This window comes from Rhinolophus sinicus, linkage group LG09, assembly GCF_036562045.2.
Source record: "Rhinolophus sinicus isolate RSC01 linkage group LG09, ASM3656204v1, whole genome shotgun sequence".
NCBI lineage: Eukaryota > Metazoa > Chordata > Mammalia > Chiroptera > Rhinolophidae > Rhinolophus > Rhinolophus sinicus.
The window spans coordinates 21482212-21504227 of NC_133758.1; the positions used below are offsets into that span (position 1 = coordinate 21482212).

The 22016-nt window shown below is 36.6% G+C and overlaps 1 protein-coding gene across 1 annotated transcript in view; it reads left to right on the forward strand.

Moving 5' to 3' along the window:
• The window catches only part of HDHD2 (haloacid dehalogenase like hydrolase domain containing 2), a 34712-nt gene that overhangs the window by 2640 nt on the left and 10056 nt on the right, over positions 1–22016 (forward strand). The window contains exons 2-4 of the mRNA XM_019739678.2: positions 8551–8697; positions 11629–11837; positions 16720–16804. Coding sequence (XP_019595237.2) covers positions 8690–8697; positions 11629–11837; positions 16720–16804 — 302 coding nt within the window. The 5' untranslated portion in view covers positions 8551–8689. The remainder of the gene's footprint in view (positions 1–8550; positions 8698–11628; positions 11838–16719; positions 16805–22016) is intronic.

The following is a 22016-nucleotide window of genomic DNA, read 5'->3' on the forward strand; positions in this document are numbered from 1 at the left end:
TAACGTGTTAGACAAGAAAAGAGAGCATGACAGAAGTGGTCAGGACCTGTCATGGGGGGCTAACTGAAGAAGTATATTTGAGATGTGAGTGGGGCACCTCCATTTTGTTCTAGGTCTCAGTCTGTCACTCTCAGGTATGTAATGCTCCAGCAGAGCATCTTAGAGTTTAAATGAAAGCAGCAACACAGGCTTTTTAAATGCTTGGGTAACATTAAACTTTTGTGAATGCTTCAATAAGAATTAAAATTATCAGTGTTTCTTATGACCATTTACTGGCTTTAGTTGGACAGTTGTTTTTAAAACAGTACATTCCTTTTGTTGTTTTTCGAGTCTTGTTTGTATTTCGTTAAGCCTTCAGAGTTAGTGTTTTTTATTGAATATTAGATGTCTCTCACAAAAGTAAGGTTTTGAGAGAAGCAATGGTAGGTTTCTCTATGTAAAAATAGAATGCTTTGTCTTCATTTTGTGTAGCCTTATTTTTTGTGAAGTGTACGTATTTTAGTTCAAGAATCCTTTACCTGTTACACATCCAAATATAGTCTCTAGGAAGAATTTGGTCTGTTAACAAATCATTTCCCCTCTCAGGCAGGTAAGAGTTGATGCTGTTGTTGTAATCCTCCATTTCAAGGTCACAATAAAGTTCAGAAATAGAATAACATGGGAACTGTTACAAATGAGAGGCTTTTGCAATTTAACTTTGATTAACCAAAACTTTTAATACTGTTTTTTTTGCCTCTGCACTCGTCCCCCCACCTCCAGCAGGTATGTTATAAAAGACAAACGGGGAGGGGAGTTATCACTTTGTGAGGGGTGTAAATTTCTAACTAGTACATTGTTTTGTACACCAGAAACTAATTTAAAAAAGAAAAATAGAATAAATATTTTATAACTGAAAAAAAAAAAAAAAAAAAAAACAAACAGAACCAGGGATTTATTTAAAAATCAAAGTATTTGGGGGATGGAGTTTGTTTCACAAGAAACGACTGTCTAAAATATAACAAGACTAATTTTTATTATGAAATATGTCATCTACACAAACAGTATAGAAAGCACATATGTATGTTTTTAATAATTTTAATAAAATAAAAAAACATATACTCATTGTCTAGGTCAAGAGGATTTTAGAGTCTCCCTTTGTGTTCTCCCAGTTTGCATCTCATTCCTGTCCTCTTGAAGAATCACTATTCCGACCCTTGGGAATCATTCTCTTGCTTCTCTTTGACGATTTATTACCTATGCATGCATCCCTATGTCTGAATGCTGTAATACGACACCATACTGTCTGTGGGCTCTTGTGACTTGCTTCTTTCACTCTATAGTAGATTCCTGAGAGTTATCTAGATGGTGTGTATAACTAGTTCATTCATTTCCACTGCCTTTTGTGTTCTATGCATAAATATACCATAATTTATGTACCCATCCTGCTATTGAGGGACATTTGTATTGTTTCCAGTTTCTGGCTACTCCAAATAGTTCTGCTGTGGACATTTTTGTTCATGGCTAATGCTATAGTGTGAAAGAATCTCTTGGGTATAATACCTACGAGTGGAATTGCTGGGTTGTAGAGCATGGTGATTCCAAACTGGTTTCCATAGTGATCATACTGGTTTATTCTCTCACTAGCACTTCCGCGTTCCTGTTGAAAGCCTTTGATATTTTCAGACTTAAATTTTGCCAGTGTGTTAGTTATTGCAGTGATCTCATTGTGCTTTAAATTTGCATTTTCCTGATTACCAGTGAGTTTTGAACAGCTTCTTTTGTTTATTTGTTATTCAGATTTGCTCTGTTGTAAAGGATATGTTGAGAGTCTATGCCATTTTTCTACTGGATGGTTTGTCTTAATACTTATAGTTTATATTTCCTGGATTCTGGTCCTTTCTCACATGTGTTGGAAATTTCTTTTTCATTCTATGTATTTTTACTCTCTGTCTTTCTAGTACTTTTAAAATACAGTTTAATTTATCTGTCTTTTCCTTTTTGGTTTGTGCTTTTTATATCTTGTTTAAGAGAGTTATTCCTATCTTCCAGTCAGGAAGATATTCTCCCATCTAAAAGTTTTACTGCTTTGCCTTAAACGTGGTTGTTTAATCTACCTGAAGAAAAAAAAAAACGTGTATGGTGTGATATGGGAGTCCAATTGCATTTTTTTCTCCTATGGACATTCACTCGTTCTATAGCATTATTTTATTGACCACTTGATTCTTTCTTCAGTGATCTGAAACACTACCTGTCAGGTATCAAGGTTCTACATGTTGGGGCGGGAGCGTCTTTTCCTGGCTTCTCTCTTTTGTTCCATTGATCCGTTTGTCTCTTTATATGCTAATACCACAACATCTTAATAAATTACAAGTCCTCATTAATCAAATCTAGATGTTAGGTAAAGCAAGGCTCCTCTTTGTTTTTCTTCTTCAGTCTTAACTGAAATATCCTGGCTATCGTTGGCCGTTTGCACTGGTCAAGTATCAGCTTATCACGTTCCACAAAACACTTTTTGGGATAGTGATTGGAATTGTATCGATTATGTAGATCATTATAGGGAAAACTGACATCTTTAAAATATTAGGTATTTTAATCCATGAAAATAGTATTTCTGTATATTTAAGTCTTCTTTATATCTTTCATTCAAGTTTTATAATTTTGCCATAAAGTGTTGATATCTTTTATTAGACGTTTCCTGGTAACTTTATATTTTATGATACTATTGCAAGTAATGCATTTTTTTAAAAGATTATATTAATTGCTGTACTCTCCTGGTTTGTTAACTGCTTTCCATTCTTGAATTTTTGTATATATAATCATATCATTTATGAAAAATGATAGTTTTGTTTCTCCTTTCCAATTCTTATACGTTCTTTTTCTTGCCTTACTGCACTAGTTAGGGTATCATTTACAGTGTTAAACAGAAGTGGTGTGTGAAATAAAGAAAAAAACGTAAAGTGTCAACTTTCAGGTTGGGAGGATCTATCTCTTCAGGTGGGTCCTGAGTTTTAGCTTTTATTCCCTGAAGGGGCGAAGTACAGGTTACCTAGTGTGGCGGACGGTCTTGGGGGGAAAACAGGCTGCAGTGTTGTGCTCATCTTCCAGCTTCTTGCTTTTATTCCGATGGAACTATTCTGTAGATTCTTAACTATGCACTTGTCAAAACCCATAGAATACATCACAAAGAATGAACTTCAATGTATGCAAACTTTAAAAAAAATCAACCAGGATATTGGGAGATCCCAGGGTGGAAAACAGACTGTGACAAACGAAAGTAACTTAAGTACAAATGTGTGATATAACCACACTGAAGACTGGGGAATGGGGCGAAGCTGCCCTAAGTAACTTTGGAAAATTATGTTTTGTCTGAAAACTCTGAAGGATAAACACAAAATAAACTGTACGTAAGTACTCTAGTTAGTAATTTGTTTCTCATGACGGTAAGAATGAGCAGTCCTGAGACTGCTTAATGTGTAGTATACCAGACAGGAACAAATAAGTAAGTGGATGGTGTGAGTCGGATTTCTGATTTCTCTGAGAGAGAAATGACAAATAAACAAAGAAGAGAAGGCTAGAATGAACCCTGTGGTACTGCATTAGAATTGGAGACATCCGTGTGAAACTCATGTGTAGCTTCATATATACACCATGGAGAGATGCAGACGTATGTGGGGATGCATGCGTTAGGATACGTACTATAGTGCTTCGCTCTGTCTGCTGAGAGGACCTGGGGCTAATGATATCCCAGGAGCATCGAGCACTCCCAGCGCCCAGGTCTTGGTTTCTAAGTTCTGGAATAAAGTTTCCTCAGAGAAATGGCTGATTCCAGTGCTGGGGCAGGGAAAATGCAAGAAGAGTCTGGAGCATCTTGTAGTTCCTCCAGAAGGCAAGGAGATACTCACAAAAACAAAAGGATGGAGTCACGGGAACCAGTCTGAAAGACCACCCAGTGACCAAAGGTAGAATAATTTGAGCAATAAAATAGCATCGTATTGGTTTATAGTCCAAACAATAGATAAAATATCTGTGAGCCCACGCTCATTATATAAGTGACTGAATAAATAAATGGAGAAGAGACAAATCTTCCTTATGGAGGAATTCCAAATAATATGAAGGTACTCCCCTGACAAGGAGGTACAGCTTAGTTCCTCTCTGCCTTCTGTAGTGACTCACTTCCAAAGAATAAAATATGGAAAGGGAAAAATAACTGTGGAGAAACCTGACCAACACCATAATTTATTTAACTAGCCTCTGTTGATGCTCATTTAGATTGTACTAATCTTTTTTCTATTTGAATCTAGCAATAAGTTGAAAAAAAAAAAAAAGCAACAGAACCAAGTTGGATTTGGGCAGGGTTGGTTCAACATTAATTGACCACATTAACAACTTAAAGGGGAAAGTAGGACCATCTTATTGGATATGGAAAGAATAGTAGGTAAAATCCAACAGCCATTTATGGCAAAAATTCTTAGCAGATTAGTTAGTACTAGAAGAGAACTTCCTTAACAGGCTAAAATATCTACAAAGAATCCTACAGCAAACACACATAATGGTTAAATATTAAAAGCATTCCCTTTAAAATCAGGAACAAAATAAGGATGCATGCTATCACTACTTCTATTTAATTACAATGGAATTTGTAACCAGAGTACTAAAACAGGAAAAGAAAATAAGAGAGAGAAAGCTTGGAAAGAAAGAAACAAATTGTCATTTGCAGTTGATAATTATTGTCTACATAGAAAACCCAAGAGAATCTACAGGCTAATTATTAGAATAAATAAGAAAGTTTAGAATGGTTAAGGATATAAGACAAAACACCTGTTCTATTTTAGCACACCAACACAAAACTATTAGGAAAAGTAATTTAAAATAAAAGACCATTTACTGTAGCAATGATAAGGATATGTCTACAAATATATGGGAGATATTTTTAAGTAGATATTTATAAAACTTTATATAAGAAAACTTAAATCAATGGAGAGATGTGCCATATTGCTGAATAGGGAGATACAGTATAATAATTACCTCAGTTCTCCTAATATTGCTCTATAGATTCAATGCAATTCTAGTCAGAATCCCAAAAGGTGGGTTTTTTTGTTTTGATGGAAAATTACCCACATCAACAGGTTCAGGGCGTTTGGGAATGGTGGTGGTGTGAGTTCCAGACTTACTCTGTGTGTATTCTAGTATTGAGCACATGAGTAACTATAACATATAGTGTTGGTGTTTAAAAAACCATAGTTCTCAAATGGGAGAAAGCAATGAATGTGGAATGAGAAGAGAGGAAGAACATCTGTTGGAATCGGAGATGTTATTGTGAATTCATGATTTAAAAAATATATACATTTCTTAGCAGCGCAGTTCTTTTTGTCCTTTGAATATAACTTACTGGAGGGCGAGTCAGAGTACACTGTGCAAAAGTTGTCTTAGCTGGGTTAGTTTGTTTCTGTTTATATTTCATTTTAGGGCTGGCTTAATTTAAATTTGAATATATAAATCATTAACATGTTTCACAGTCAAAACTAAAAGCATGGGCAAATAAGTAACTTCTCAGTGCCTGAATTTCCTCATCTGGGAAGGATTTCTTAGAAGTTTCAATCAAGTGTTAAAGACCACAGAGCCCGTAGTGAGGTACAAGACACACACAGCACTTAGTGAGGTAGAAACACACAGCGGCCAATATATGTGAGCTGTTCTGACTTGTCTCCTTCCTCAATGGATGCCTCCCAGTTGCTTCTCTTGCTCCTTGCTTTTCCTGGTCTGTGATCCCAGGCCGTACATTGTGAAGAGCAGACAGGTAGCTGTCTGATGAGTGGGAAGGAAGAGGACTCGTACCTTCTGTGTTCCCACTATGTGCTTATTGCTGCTAGGCATTCTCAACTCACTGAACCCTCACAGCCCGGCAAGGTAGTGACTATTATTCTTCCCCTTTTACAGATGAGGAAATGGAGGCTTAGGAGGATGAATGCACTTGCCCAAGGTCACTCAACTGACCCTGGACCTATCTGACCTTTACCACGTGGCTCCAGTTCCCCCACCTTCTGCAGCTCCGTCACTTAGGCGGGGAAGCCCCTGGTTGGGTCTGGGGAGCATGTATAGGAAAGAGCAGGCCTGGGGCCCTCCTGGCTGCAGGGCTCCCTGGGTCCAGCAGGAGCGTTCTGTCTGTGTCCCTTCCTCTCGCTTCCTCCCTAGCCCAGGCCGTGCTGTCAGTGCTGTCCTGTGGGAAGTGCCGTGCTCTCCAGTGTGCCCTGTTGCATGTCCACAGTGCATGCTGAGCAGCGGCCAGCACTTGCCAGCGATTGACTTCATCTCTGGGGCTCGCTGTGGGTTTATTTATTTTTATATTTATACCTTGTTGCAGAGATGGCTGATTTGAAGTGGAAGCAGGGTCTGGGAAATGGGAGGAGCTAAAAACTGGAAGCTGGAAGGGAATTCAGGGGTCATCTTTGCCTCCTAAAAGGAATGCGCCTAAGAGAGAACAACATGTAAAAGGATAACATTGGACAATCTAGAGTATTCGTGGCAGCTCTGCGAGGTAGATCAGCAGGGATTAGCCGGCCCACATTGAAGAGGGGAAAATCAAGGCTCTGGGGGTAACGTGATACATTGATTGTTTCAGCCCCGATCTCCCGCCTGTAGGCAGTTGAAAAAGATTGAGGCTTCACCTTGCTTCCCTGTCCCACGTGTTGAGGAGTGACTTAGGACCAGAGAGGGGAAGGTACTTGGCCAAGGTCACACAAGGAATTGGAGGCAGAACCAGGCCCACCACCTGGGCCTGTGAATGCCAGTCCCAGGCTCTCACGATTACATCTCATAGGGAGCCAGCTGGGAGGGTCCCAAGGTAAGATGCCATAAACCAATGGAAAGCTCTACCCATAGTCTCCACAGATTCTTGGTAACTGCCTAGTTACATCTCCCCAGGTTCTTTCCCCTTTCCCTCCACTTCTCACTTGAAAAGAGATGGCTCCTCCAGCTCTGTTGTCACATCAGGGCTTGACACATTATAAGTGTTCAGTAAACACTTGCCTTATGAAGATACAAATGAATAGGGCAACTTGGCAACATCCTGTAAGGGTGCAAACGAGCACACACCCTCAGACTCAGCAGGACCCTAGAGAAATGTTTGCACCCATGTCCGCTGGGAGACGTGCAGAGATGTTCAAAGAGGCACTTTTCATTAAAATGTGCAAAACAACTTAAATGTTTGTGGTCAGGAGAACAGATACATTGCATATCCATACAATGGAATACCATCCAGCAGAGAAAATGAATGAACAGTGGCGACAGGTGTTAACATGAGCACATCTCACAAGCATGTGCCGTGATAAAGCAAGTCGCTAAATGTAGAAAGAATAACATTAATACAATGTTTTCAACATGTCAAAATCAGGAGAGTAGCTACCTTGGGGAGAGGAAGAAGGAGAATGGGATCCGAGGGTACACAGAGGGCCCCAACTCCATCTGTGATGTTTAATTTCTAAAGCTGAAGAATGGGTAAAGGAGGTTGTATTATGCTTGATACCTTTTTATATGTCTGAAACAGTTCATTATAAAAACAAAAAACTGGGAAGGGAATAATTAAGAAAAAAAACCTGAAAATGAAGTCCGCTCTTCTTTAGCTTTTACAATGTTCTTACTCATTCCTTTATCTTTAAACCATACTTTATACTCCACTATATGTAGGATATAACTCATAATAAATTTTAAAAGGAAAATCTGCAAAAAGGAAGTTGTACATTGTAAAGAAAGGACAATCTTTCCTGACTTTATTTTTTAATATTTCCTAACTTTAAATTACTGTATGACTTGAAATTCCCTCCTCAGTGAACTGTAAATACTGTTAGCAATGTGGCCATATATGCCATTTCAGGATATAACAGTACAGATGGGTGATTAGAACATTTTCATCATCTATAACCAAAGAAAAAGATTTTGCCAGTGATTTAGTGCTTTTATCCACCCATTCTTGAGAGTACATTACTCATATTTAAAAAAAATTAAACGAATAAATTGTTACACCAAAGGGTTAGTTTAAGAAATCTGAAAGTAAACAATTTCTTTTATTTTTAAATAAATTTTATTGGGAATATTGGGGAACAGTGTGTTTCTTCAGGGCCCATCAGCTCCAAGTCATTGTCCTTCAATCTAGTTGTGGAAGGCGCAGATCAGCTCCAAGTCCAGTCACCGTTTTCAATCTTTAGTTGCAGGGGGCGCAGCCCACCATCTCATGTGGGAATTGAACTGGCAGCCTTGTTGTTGAGAGCCCGCGCTTAACCAACTGAGCTATCCGGCCGCCCCATAATTTCTCTTTTTATTAACTCTTCTTTTCCCCTTCCTATAGTTTTAATTCAAGATTTTTTTTTTTAGAATTAAACATTATGAAAGTTTTATGAGTCAAATTTTGGATTTGGATTTTTAAAAACACATTTTGTTGTTGTTGTTGTTCCAAAAGAAGCAGCTTAACACTAAGCCATATCTTTCTGGTATAAATGATATTTTTGGGGACCTACCGGTTTTTAATTGTCCATTGTTTCCTAAATTGTATTTTGAATTTCATTTGCTCTCTCCTAGGGAATGAAGGATGGCAGCGCGCCGTGCGTTAAAAGCTGTTTTGGTGGATCTCAATGGCACACTTCACATTGAAGATGCAGCTGTGCCAGGCGCCCAGGAAGCTCTCAAAAGGCAAGCTGTCCTTCGGTTCAGCTGACAAATGTGTTTGTGAGTGCCATTTTACCCAGGCAGGTGATTAGCCAAGTGCACGGCCTTAAGATGACATTTCACCAGCTTACCATACATACAGAGAACGCCCAAAAAAATGTATGCGCATTTTAAGAACGGAAAAAACTGTATTGTAATACTTAATATATGCTGATAATGAAAGATGAATACAAGTCACGTGTGACTTCTGCGATTACAAGAGGTGCTCAAAGTGGATACCATCAGTGTCCAGACACTTCTGATGATGGCGAATTACTGCGTGAGCATAGATAACATCGCTGAAAATGTGTATACACTTTTTTGGCACCCCTGGTAGATAGGGACTGCTTTGGGCTTAGCTAGAAGATGAATGCGTTGTACTATCCTCCAGACATTGTTCACTAAGCCTTTATTAGGTTTGGCCTTTTGATCTAGTTTTTTGTGTTCGTGTGTATGTCTTTTTCTAAGTCAGTAATGTAAATTTGGGAATGAAAACTCAGGATTCTAAAATGCAGAGTAAATAGTATTGGAAAAATCACAAATGAATCCTGGAATCACAAAATGAAACACAACACATGCAAAGGTATAGTGCTGCCCACTCCCCCTTCACCTAAGAGTTGGCACTGAGTGTACAGCTCAAATAAAATTAAGGGACTTGAAATTTTGGAATTATTTCCATCAACTAAATTTAATGCTTTTGAAGATTAGAGACTGTCTTATATTTCTGATGTATCAACTGTAGTACTTAACATGTCTGGAAGCAAACCAGGATATACAGTAAAAGCTTGGTAAAGTAAACTGAATGTGAATGTGTGCTTCTGAGTGTCCTGAAGGAGTCCTCATCCGTACAGCAGAACTATTATCGCTTTTAAGCATCTTCATCCTAAAATAATTTAGAGACGTTTTCAAAGTCAGCAATACTTAGCATGGGGTGCTTATCATTTTCCAACCTTAAAATATTCGTTGTATGCTGTTCTTCAGAAAATCCAGTGACTAGCGTCACAGTGACAGGGGTTAGGCCAAAGATGGACGTATTTTGCTTTCTTTCAGGGAGCTTCTTTTCCATTTGGGAAATTAACAAATACATATAAAGAGACTTGTATATCTGGTAGGACCAGTTGGAAGCTATCAATTTAGTTAGGAGTCGTGATGTTTCTTTTATAGGTGGACAGCATGTTTTTAAAAGCCAAAAGAAAATCAGTTCCACTGTTTGACTTTCTCTTGATTCCTTGACACTGTCTCTCTCTCAGGCTTTCTCAGGGAAAGGATGTCTGTTGATCAGTCACACTTCTATTGGACAGAAGCTTTTACTGCTCTAAAGATGAGCTTTCTACTTTGGAGCAAAAGAAAAATATCTTTGTTTCTGGTAAACAATGAATGACATATCTAAGTAGCTCTGGACCTGTGAGCCTGCCATTCTACAAGGGCAGGAGCCGACAATTTGCACTGATGGGTTTCCATCCCAGAGAAATCACTATAGTGTCACTGCCATTTTGGTTTCTATAGAAACAAACAGACTAAGGGAAGTTTGTAAAAATAAAAGTTAAAAAAAAAAAATCTTCATTAAAAACGATGTGGTTGTTTCAGTACTTACACTTCACTTGTTCATTTTTAGGGTAATAGTTATGTTGAAATAATCAATTTCTTTTGAGGGATAAACCACCAAATTTAATGTGTTTCTTAGAAAAACTGTCACACATAACATAGAGGTAATCATGATAACAGTGAACTATTTAATCACACAAATTTAATTAATGTTCTTTGGGTGAACACTTAAAAATCTCTTCTGTTTTATTTGCTTGCTTGTTTTAAATGTGGTTAGTGCTTTTATACTTTGTATCTATTTAGGACAGGCATAAAATAAAAAGCAACAGGGTATTAATATAAAATTTTTAATTGTAACTAAATTAAAATTAGTTTTAGACTTTTGGAGTAAAACACTGTAGGACCAAGAAAATTCTTTTCATTTTTAAAGAAAGCTACATTATCATGAATTCTTTCTCTCATACCTGATTGCTAGTTTAGGCTCCAAAAGCAGAGATCATAAAATCAAAACAATCCTGTATGTAAGTAGTTCAATGGGAAAACATTTCTTTCAAAAAAAAAAAGGAACGTTTCTTTGAGATGTCCAGGTAGATTCTGTTTATGAATTTAGTAACATATTAGAGCTTAGCCAGTCTCTAACTGGCTGAGAAGAAGGCATCCTGAGGTATCGTTTGTTTTCTTAGTATAGGAGATCAAGTCCTGTACCAACGTAGATTGGAGTTCTTGTTTTAGCCCTACTGCTGAGCAAGTCACTTTATTTATTTTTAATTGGGGAATATCGGGGAACAGTGTGTTTTTTCCAGGGCCCATTAGCTCCAAGTTGTTGTCCTTCATTCTAGTTGTGGAGGGTGCAGCTCAGCTCCAAGTCCAGTTGTCGTTTTTCAATCTTTAGTTGCAGGGGGCGCAGCCCACCATCCCATATGGGAATTGAACCAGCAACCTTGCTGTTGAGAGCTCGCGCTCTAACCAACTGAGCCATCCGGCCGCCCTCTGAGCAAGTTACTTTAACTCTGCTAGTCCTCAGTTTTCTCATCCTTAAGAAGAAAGGGTTACACTAGTAGATAATCTCGATGGTAACTTCCACTTCTCATATTCGGTAAGTAAATACAGTGGTTACCAAGCTTTGTTTTGTCACTTTACTAAAATTCTGGTAAAGTATGGAAGGTCCCCAGAAAGGTAGACATAACTTTTACAATTTGACTTTGTAGCCTTTGAAGAGGAAGCAGCGCATGGGGAGTGGATAATACGGAAGCAGTTCTGGGTAGATTACAGAAAGGGTTATTGGCCATAAAAACATTTACTCAGTGACTTCATTTTCTGATCTTTGACAAATGCTCCCAAACTATGAAGTTTTATGGGGCTAGAACGTAAAAGCTGTTTGTTGACATCTGATTTTTACTTTTCCAGGTTACGTGGTACTTCTGTAGTGGTTAGGTTTGTGACCAATACAACCAAAGAGAGTAAGCAAGACTTATTGGAAAGGCTGAAAAAATTGGAGTTTGATATCTCTGAAGATGAAATATTCACTTCTCTGACTGCAGCCAGAAATTTAGTAGAACAGAAAGCAGTCCGGCCCCTGCTGCTAGTTGATGATCGGGCACTACCTGATTTCAAAGGTAGGGGAAATTTGGAAAGATTAAAAATTGGTTCTTCATATCTGCTTATAAATCATTCTTCAAACTGGATGTTTAGAAGTATTTATTCAGATTTCCTCCTCATAGTATTGAAATGATCAACAGATAGTTTGAATCTAAATTGGTGTTTCTCAAACCTGTTGTGACTGCATTCCACAATCAGTGAAACACATTGCATAGTAAGCTAGTACATATATTATGTGTTTATATATGCTAAACAATACTCTTACTGTATGAGAAGTACTCTATTTCCTGTTTGTTTTACTTAATAGTGTGTTTGACGACGATGCTGCTTAGAGCCCTCCAAATTAGTTTTACAATTTACTAATGGATCATGGCCCACAGTTTGAAAAGTCAAAATTGCTTCGAGTATTATAATATTCAATCCAAGAGCTACTGTGTTAATTTGATTAAATGAGCTAAACCAAGAGTTCCCGTGATTAAAAATAGATGTCATTCTGTACAATATGAAATTTTTGCAATGACTGAAATATTATCAATCAGAAGAAAACGTTTCTCTGGAAAAATTCACAGACTCTGGAAAAATATCCTAGTTTTGTGAAGCTTTGTCACATTGCTTTGTTTTATAGATGATTCAGAGTGAAATGACACAGTAAAGAAAAATGGGTATAAATACATCATTAAAAATCATGTGATGGTTTTACAAATAATGATTAGGGAAATTCGGCATGGATATACTGTTGGGCAGAACCTTAAAACGTGTCCTATCAGGAAATATAGCACTGTATCAATCAGAATTATTATTTGTAAGAAACAAACCAATTTTGGCTGTGTTAAACAGAAAATAAGTCTATTAAGCTCTGAGTGCTGACAGCAATATAAAATGATACACTTCCTATGGAGAGGAATTTGGTAATAGCTAGCAAAATTGCATATGAAGCAGTACTGTCACTTGTAGGAATGTGTCCCCAAGATATAGTTATAAAAATACATAATAACATATGAGCAAGGTTATTCATTATGGTCTTATTGCTAATAACAAAAGATTGGAAACAACTTCAATGACCACTGGAAGGGACTGACTGACTAAACTATGATATATCAATATATCCAAAAACTGGAATGCTTTGTAGCTGGAAAATAAGTCGTGACAAAAAATTCCATTCCCTATAAGGAATGATCTTCATGGGATATAGTAAGTGAAAAAAGTAAGGTTCAGAAAAACTTAACATGTTTTCTGTGTAAGAAAATGAGAGGGAAGTGTATATACAGATCCATATATATCCATATATGGTATATATACACATATCCATTTATATATTCCTTATATTTGTAAAAGAAAGCTAAAAAAAGATAAATGGAAAAATGAATAAAAGTGGTTATCTAATGGGAGGAAGAGAAGAGGAGGGGAGGGTCAAGTAAGGAGATTTCTCTAAAAGTACCTTATTACATAGTTTTCTCTTTGGAACCTTGTAAATACTTTAGTATTTAAAAGACAATCATAGAGTAAAAAATAAAACAGTCCCTGAAAACTAAAAAGAGATTGAAATAAATGAACTTAACTTTATATCATGTTAGTGACATAACTACTCAGAGAAAATAATTATTTCAATTGATGACTTTAAAATACAGTATTTTGACTATTTGTTCATAATGGGATAAATTCTAAGGATAAAAGAACTGCAAAGAAATCTTAACATTCAGTAGTTTAGTGTTATTAGTGATGTTGGCGTTGTTATTTTGAAACTATACGTAGATTATTGGCCAATACAAAGTAGTAGTCATGCTAGTATTTGTTAAGATCCAAGATTTTAAGTGTAAGTGAAAAGACATACAAATATAAAAATCAAATTAGTTAATTAAAAGCTGTGTACTATTAATTTTGAATTGCAAATATCATTATCAGCTTCCTTGTTTTCTTAAAAAATACATATTTTCTAGATCTTCCATTGGAAAGGTCTATTGAAAGAAATAATGACGACCGATGGTTAGACTGTGGGGTCTACTACTGTTCCCTACTTGAGTTCCTTGGAGAAATGGCTGATTCCAAATGCGGCAAGCGTAGTACAAGATGAGTCTGGGATAGCTAACTGTGTTAGCACGGAAACGATTGAAGACTAATGAGATCATGTCTAAAGGACAGTGGGGCCAATTGGAAGGGATAATTTTAGCATCGAAAGGAATAATGATTGCAATGGATTGTAACACATCATATATATAGAAAGCCATGAGTCTAAAAACTCAGCCCCACAAAACTCATTGATCACTATTGGAAGTTGAAAATGGATAAATTAAAGGAGTAAAATAAGTATCTTGCCTTTCCTATTTGATCTATATTTTAGAGTAACCAAATATTTGACGAGGGTGAATTCTTTATGGAATTCCAGCTAGTAAATGAAAAAAGAATGGCAGAATTAGAAAAACTCCCTTAGGAAGCCCTAACGAAATCGGCACAACATTAGTAAGTTTTAAGCACATTAGGTGAAGGGCTGATGAAGAACTTCCCAATGGAGGAATCAGGCCGACACCACTTAAACCCATGAATCAATCTTAACATCACTGGAAGTAGAACAATCAGAATTTGTGTGCTTCTGTGGTGTGATATAATAGGAGATTTATAGCATTGCCTATGAAATAATCTTGCCTAAAATTGAATGTGAATCTAAGAAGCCTATAGATCTAATTACCAGCTTACAGGGAAAATAAAAGTAAAGGAACAAATAATATTATAAGCAATCAGCCAAATTCAGGCCTTTTCCAGGGTTAATGAGCTAGTTGCTCCAATAAGTGGAGAGGAGTGTGCTGTTATAGAATGAGACATAAGAGGTAACAGTCAAATGTACTGTAATGGACCTTGTTGGGTGCCAGTTATATATCAGAAGTGAAAAGATTTTGAGACATTTGGGGAAATTAAGTTGTGGACTAAATATTGAGTGATATTTAAGAATTATTAACTTTATTGGTACAATAATGTTAAAGTGGTTATTTTTTTTCAGTTAAAGATACATATTGAAATATGAAGGGGTGAAATGGCACAGTATCTGGGATTTGCTTTAAAAAAGACTTCAAAAAAATGTAGAAGATGGTAGATTAGGTTGGCGAAATGTTGATGGTTGCCAAAGCTGGGTAATGGGTACATCAGGGCTCATTATACTAGTCTTTCTACTTTTACATATGTCTGAAAATTTCCATGACAAAAAAAAACATGTCTGTTTGGGTAGCCCACAGAACTGCCGAGGAGAGCTGCAGTGTTAGTCTTAGGGGCTATGCAGCCAGGGACAGTGTGCAGTCATGTCGCAGAACCAACCAGGTGCCACTGACGTCCCTGCTGAACATTGAACCTCTGCAGCTTGACCCCAGTGAAACTGGAGATTGGATGCTCCAGCTAGACTTCTGCCTCAGAATTTGAGGCTGCAGTAGTCACCTCTTTCAGAGGAGCTTTTTCCTGCTTCTTTGTGTGACGAGCTGACAGTTCAAAGCCTGGTGGGTGCTTCTAATTGGCAGAGCCACTGTCTCGTGCCAGCACCCATAGCTGCAAGAGAGGCTGGAAAAGGAAGTATCTGGTGTGTTCAGCCTCTGATAAGAGGGATAGCTCTGCCTCTCACCATATCTTATAAGCTAGTGAATTTCCTAATTATCAGAATGGTATTCAGAAACACAAGCAAAAATAATGACAAATGTACTCTATGATCAATGTATTTGTGTCTCTTGAGTGAGCTGAAGTCTTGCAAAACAATATTTTAATCAGATTTTTCTTTTTTTATTTTATTTGAAGAAGGTTAAGATTCTAATTGTATCAGCAGTGAGCTGTAGTTGGGATATATAAGCAGAGTCTGTGGTATGGAAGAAATCTTTGTCATTCAGTCCAGGACAGTACTTCTAATATCTTATACACATGAAACTACCCAAAGTAGATGGATTTTTGAAAGGAATAGAAATATCTTTGCTAGTGTTGAATATCTTTGCTGGTGGTAAATGGAACACAAAAGAGCACAAAAACTCCAACTTTGACTGTAGCCAACAATTTTATTTTCTTCCTTCAACAAACTTTAACCAATTCCTCCATATTCATGGCTGTTGATAAGGAGGAAATTGGAATTCTTGGGTACCTTACCTCCTCTTCCTGTTTCATCCCTTCACATTTTGGTAGAATCGAAATGAAACATGCTTAAAGGCAGGCAGTAAGAGAGGCAAAGAGAAACTGGCATACAGAGGATCTACAGAACCTTCAGTCAGACTTTTAATAACTGCTATGTGAATGTACTTGTCTGGTTGTCGTATCTGAAGTCCAGTTATCAGTTACCAAGGCCTTATAATATGCTTAAATTTTACGGTAATATTTGTGACACTAAAAGTAGATGAGGCATTATGTAGAAAATTGTAGGCATCTATAGTGCATTACATATTTATCATGAATGTGTTAACCTCAACTGTGTCAAATAGAGAGTCTAATTTCCTTTGCCACTTAGATTTTCATTCTCTCATCAGTTGCTATTGATCTGACAGCTCATAGGGAACTCATGGCTATTCTTGTTGGTAATCAGTAAAGCTTTTTGAAGTTAGAAATCACTTGTTTGAGAACATGAGGTTCAATTCAGGTATTCCCGTTACTAAGTAGCTATAAAACCATGCAAAAGAAATATGCGAAAATACTAGGAGACCTTTTTCTTTTAAGTGTCTCTTAACACTATTTCCAAAGTACACTGGGCAGGGTGTTCTCTTAAACTTCAGATTATGGCTACAGCAAATATTTGTACTTGAGCGATGAAAACTAGTTTATTATAAATGTGACATTACTTTTACTTGTATTTTCAATATATATATGTGTGTGTGTGTGTGTGTGTGTGTATATATATATACATATATATGTGTGTGTATATATATATTTTTTTTTTATTCCCAGGAATACAAACAAGCGATCCTAATGCTGTGGTCATAGGATTGGCACCAGAACACTTTCATTATCAAATTCTGAATCAAGCATTCCGGTAAGTCTGTAGCTATTTATTTTTCTTCTGGTCATACACTCCCCTACTTCCCTTCTTGAGTCTTTGTCATGTAATGTTACATACATTGTAGTTTCTGGCCACCTATATTGTTTGTGAAGACAGACATTTTTAAGACCACTCTCAGATCAACATCAAATATTTATTACTGTCTTGCTTAGTTTTTTAAAAATGATCAATATGTTCAAATATGATCATTGGGGTTTTTCTGGTTTATAAAAATCAATATTCTGGAGCAGAAATTCATAATAAAATTCCAACTCTGAAAGCCAACAGCTTTATCTTTTATTGTCACTCCCATGATTCTCCATCGATTATGCTAATCTCTGACAGAAAACACCATCCAGGCTAATGCCAAAAGGAGTAAATGTGATTCTCCCTCCTGTTGAGAACTGGGGCTGTGGAAAGAAGTTGACACATTTGACCAGCTTTTCAGAGGAATTCAGTGAGTGAGACTGGTCGTCTTAGCGGGGATAGTGGCAGTCGGGATGAAGGAAACCATCCATCCATGGCTCGATGGATGACTGAGTTTGGGAGGTGAAGAAGGACAGGGAGTCAAGGAGGACGTCAGATTTCTCACCCGGGCACGTGTGACAGAGAACACTCCTTGTGTGGGGTTCAGGAGGTGGTAAGTTTAGGTTGGGGCTCTTTGGCTTGTGGAATATCTAAGTGGAGATATTCCAGTGGCTGTTGGTGGAAATTTGGGGGAAACACAAATAACACATAAAATGTTACAAATCTTCAGTTGTGTGTGCATTTTACTTTTATGAATTTTTTGCTGCTACTTCCAAAAGGAAGAGTGTGTACTGGTTCTCATACTCCCTGAGATAAATTGGATCGCAATTTACCTGCAAGTCTGCCAGTAAATGTGACTTTTTCCCTTGGACTTTTCATTTTTCATAGATTTTTCATTTTTCATCTTTTACTTCTTGTCAGATCACTAAACAGTATAATTTGTCTTTCAATTTATGATAAGTTAAAGCAGTTCAAAATATAGGGATATATTGAACTAGCTTTAAACATTTTTTAAAAATAGCTTGATAAATTTTAGGTGTTTAACTGCAAGATGCTATGAAAACATCATTTTCTTACCAATACAAAGATCTGCAAGAATCATTCTAACTTACTTATGCTTGATGTAGATTTCGTTTCTTGATGTATATGTCCTAGAATCAGAATACTTGTGGGAAACTAAAACCCACTACAACGCTCACACATCCAGGCACAGTATTTGCTGTTGATCTTGAAAATGGGCTGTCCTCATGTACAATCTACATGGCCAGAAGAAGAAGAAGAAATAGCACCTTTTTTCCCTATACGCACATAAATTTTAGATCCTTGGTTAATGGGAACTGTGGCTACTTAATGTACTTAGTCATTGTGAGAGTTAGGCCTTTGTTTAAAAGGAACAAAGTCACTTTTTATAGTTGCTAAGTATCCATTTACTGTAGTTATTTCCTGGACGTTCACTGCTCTGCCACATTGCATGAAGATGTACTTGGGGGTATATGGTATTAAAATTTGTTTTGCTTCACCTACTTCAATTATTCTACTGTAACTTCTTGGGGGTTGGGGTGGGGGGTACATTATCTCACCTGCTCCTTAAGTAAGGCTTACAACTACACCAGCATCATTTTTCATTTGAAATAGAGAACCTGCTATAATTTTTTACTTCCGAATTTACCTCTGCTACCTTTTGTCCATTTCTTTAACCACAGAATTCAAGGAGAAGGTATTGATTGATTTTAGCTGGTAACTTGGGAAGGACATATTTAATAGGGCTCTGTCTTAGATGTATACTAGACTCAGGGTAATAAAAATGTATGTTGACATAATACTGACTTTGTAATTGCTCGGATGCTGCCTAATTAGTACACTTCCCTAACCATATTGATTTTTTTAAACACTACGTTTTAAAGCATTACAGTGCACTTATAGGTCAACTCTAATTTCACAAATGCACTTAACAGCTGGGTGGAGAGTTAACAGAAGGATTTTAGGTCCTGTCCTTCTTTGCATATTGATGTCTCCACAGAGACTCTGCCTTCCAACCAGTGACTACAGCTGTTTAGATTGTAAGTGGCAAATACAGACATCTCAAATGAACCACTGATTAGTGAAATTACTCTTCGGGTTGATAATGCGAATAAACATTGGATTTTAAACCCGTTGCATAGCTGCCTTGAATACCAGCTTCGGGGGCAGACTGCCCTCAGGCAGATGCATTAGCCTTCTGCATTACACTGCCTCTTATTTACTGTGTTTCAACTGAGTGGGTCCCCCAAAATGCATAGTACAATCTGGCTACGAATATGTCTTAAATGTCTGAATGAAATTGAGAACACCGAATTTTAAAGAGTTGATTTTAGAGAAGATTAGACATGATTTGGGGGGGTGGATTCTAAAAAACATTTAAATCCTGAGAGCCATTCATGGCTTTTTTCCTTTTACCTACTACTGAAAGATACAACACAACACAACACAAATCATTCCTATGCCTGTCAAGCAATTTAAGAAATACAAATTATCACACATTTGATGTCCCTTGCATATCCCTCCCCAATTTTATCACCCAAGACCCAAAAGTAATCAAGATTCTGAATTTTGTGTTCATTATTTTCATGCATATCTTTATACTGTAACACATCTGTAGATATCTCTAGACAGTCTATGGTATTATTTTGCATGGTTTTTGGGGTTTTTTTTGCATGTTTTATACTTTATCTCTCAATTTGCTGCTTCTCTAGTAATACTGTATGATTCATCAATATGAATATCCATAGCTCCAGTTCATTCATTTTCACAGCTGTAGTACTAGCTTGTAGCAAGGTCTTTTTTCCTCTTCTGACCTGAGTTAGAAACCCAAAGCTTGAGCATTTTAATAATGGACCAATTATAATTAAATTTAATGATTTTTATAAGGAGGAAGGCTACCTGGGCAAGCATCAAATTATCACTTAATAATTTGAACTTAGCATTAACAAGACTAAAAAAAGAAAATCTAAGCACAAAAGTAATATGTCTTCATTGTGGAAAATTTTACATGCTCAAAAAAGAAAAAGAATAAACAAAATTACCTATAATCCTTCTACCTAGTTATTTTGTTTCCACACACACATATATTTAGACAAAAGTGAGACTGTATATATACTGTATATATATACTATGTGATAATGTGCTTTTTAAAAAGCCAACAATATATTGTGCATGGTTTTCCATATTCATAAATATTCTTCTAAAATATGTTTGATTCCCACAGCATATATACCACTGTAAGAAATGCAGTAAGTTGTATAGCCATGTGTTTCCTATTGTTGGTTATTTCTAGGTTTTTGAAGTTAGTTTAAAAAAAAAAATCTGAGAATGTTTGTTAAGTAGTAATTGTATTTGTTCTTTAGGATTTTTTTCAGAATTATAATTGTTAAACCAAAGGAATTTGGGGGGAAAAACTGCACGGAATTGCCTAACCTAGGAAAAGTTCCAGTTTTTTCTATAAATTAAGAGCAACTGCTCTCCAGCTTCTAGAGATTAAAATGTCATTATCTCACAATTTTTGCATTTAAATGCAGAGGTGAAAGGCTACTTAATAATGTTTTGAAGCTTCAGAACAACTTAATTTTGAAGTTAATGACTTATTTCCTATAATTGTTACCAGGTACGAGAATCCTCCAAAAGTCTTAGAGATGTGCAGAAATTTTGTTTTTTGGGAGGAGATTCTTATCACCATAAATGGTTCCTGTTGAATGTTGGATTGCTTTTTTTTCTCCATCTCCTTAAGAAAACATTAAAAGTTAATTGCTCCAATATATTCGACTCCTTAGAAAGGGAAGAAGAGAAAGGGAGGAAAAAAAATCAACAATAATGGCCTCAGTTACTACTGCATTTGTACAGTAACTCTTGAATCCTTTCTAAGTACTCGTATTTAGAGCCCTGGGCCTGAGGAATTCCAGAACAGCATGGCAGCAGGGCTCAAACTAGAAATACTTCTGTGGGCTTTAGTTTGAAAGGGCTGACTGCTGTTGTCTTTTTAATTAAAGTGCAGACTATAAGAAATTGTTTAAGACTTAAGAACTTGAGTTATTTAAAGCATTCTATAAGTATATGCAAGAGAACAACTTTATATGCCAATTTGAAAATCACGGAATACAGAGTTGAGTTTAATATCAGTCATTAACTGCTCTAACTTTTTAATTTGGGGAGATTCTTATATGATCAAGGCAACATTTGCTACTCTAAACAAAAATTTCAGGTGAAGAGTCACATAAATATGTTACTAATTATTATTTTTTTAAATTGAAGCATAACATGCACAGTAAGGTACAATTTGTTAGTGTACAATTCAATGAAATTTTACACATAGATACACCTGTGTAACACACACTCTAATCAAGACCTAGAACGTTTCCAGCACCCTGGAAGGCTTCCTATCTTAGTCAATACCACACCTGCCTGAAGGCTACCATTCACTGCCCTGAACTGCCCGTTCTTGGTCTTCATATGAATGAAATCATACGATTGTAGTGTTTTTTGTCTGTTCTTGAGATTTATCTGAGTTGTTACATGTCACAGTACTTTAGTTTTGTTTTCTTTATCTTTGTTGTTGTGTAATAGTCTATTGTATGAATATTCCACAATTTACTTGTTTATTCTACTGGTAATGGGCATTTGGATTGTTTCCAGTTTTGGCTCTTAGGAATAATGCTGCTATGAACATTCTTTTTCATGTCTTTTGGGGGACATACGAGTATGTGCTCATTTCTCTTGGGTCTGTATCTGGAAGTGAAATTACTGGATAATAGGATAAGTACTTGTTTAGCTTTAGTAAATATTGCTAAACAATTTTCTAAAGTAATTGTATAATAGCAAGTCGTACATTCCCACTGGCTATGCATGAGTTTCAGTTGCTCCACACTCCTCCAGTCTCTGGCCAGTCTGATTTGGTGTGGATAATGATTTCTTAGTGAGTTTCAGTTGGTATTTCCCTGATGAGTAATGTGTTGAAACCTTTTCATATACCCGTTGGCCATTGCGTAACTTCTTTTGCCATGTGCCTATTCAAATCTTTGACCTTTTCTGATTGGGTTGTATTTTTCTTAATTGATTTGTAGGAACTTGTTTTGTGTTATGTATACAAGTTTTTGGTTGGAAATATGTTCTCTGCACTATCTTATCCTCTGTGGTTTGCCTTTTCACT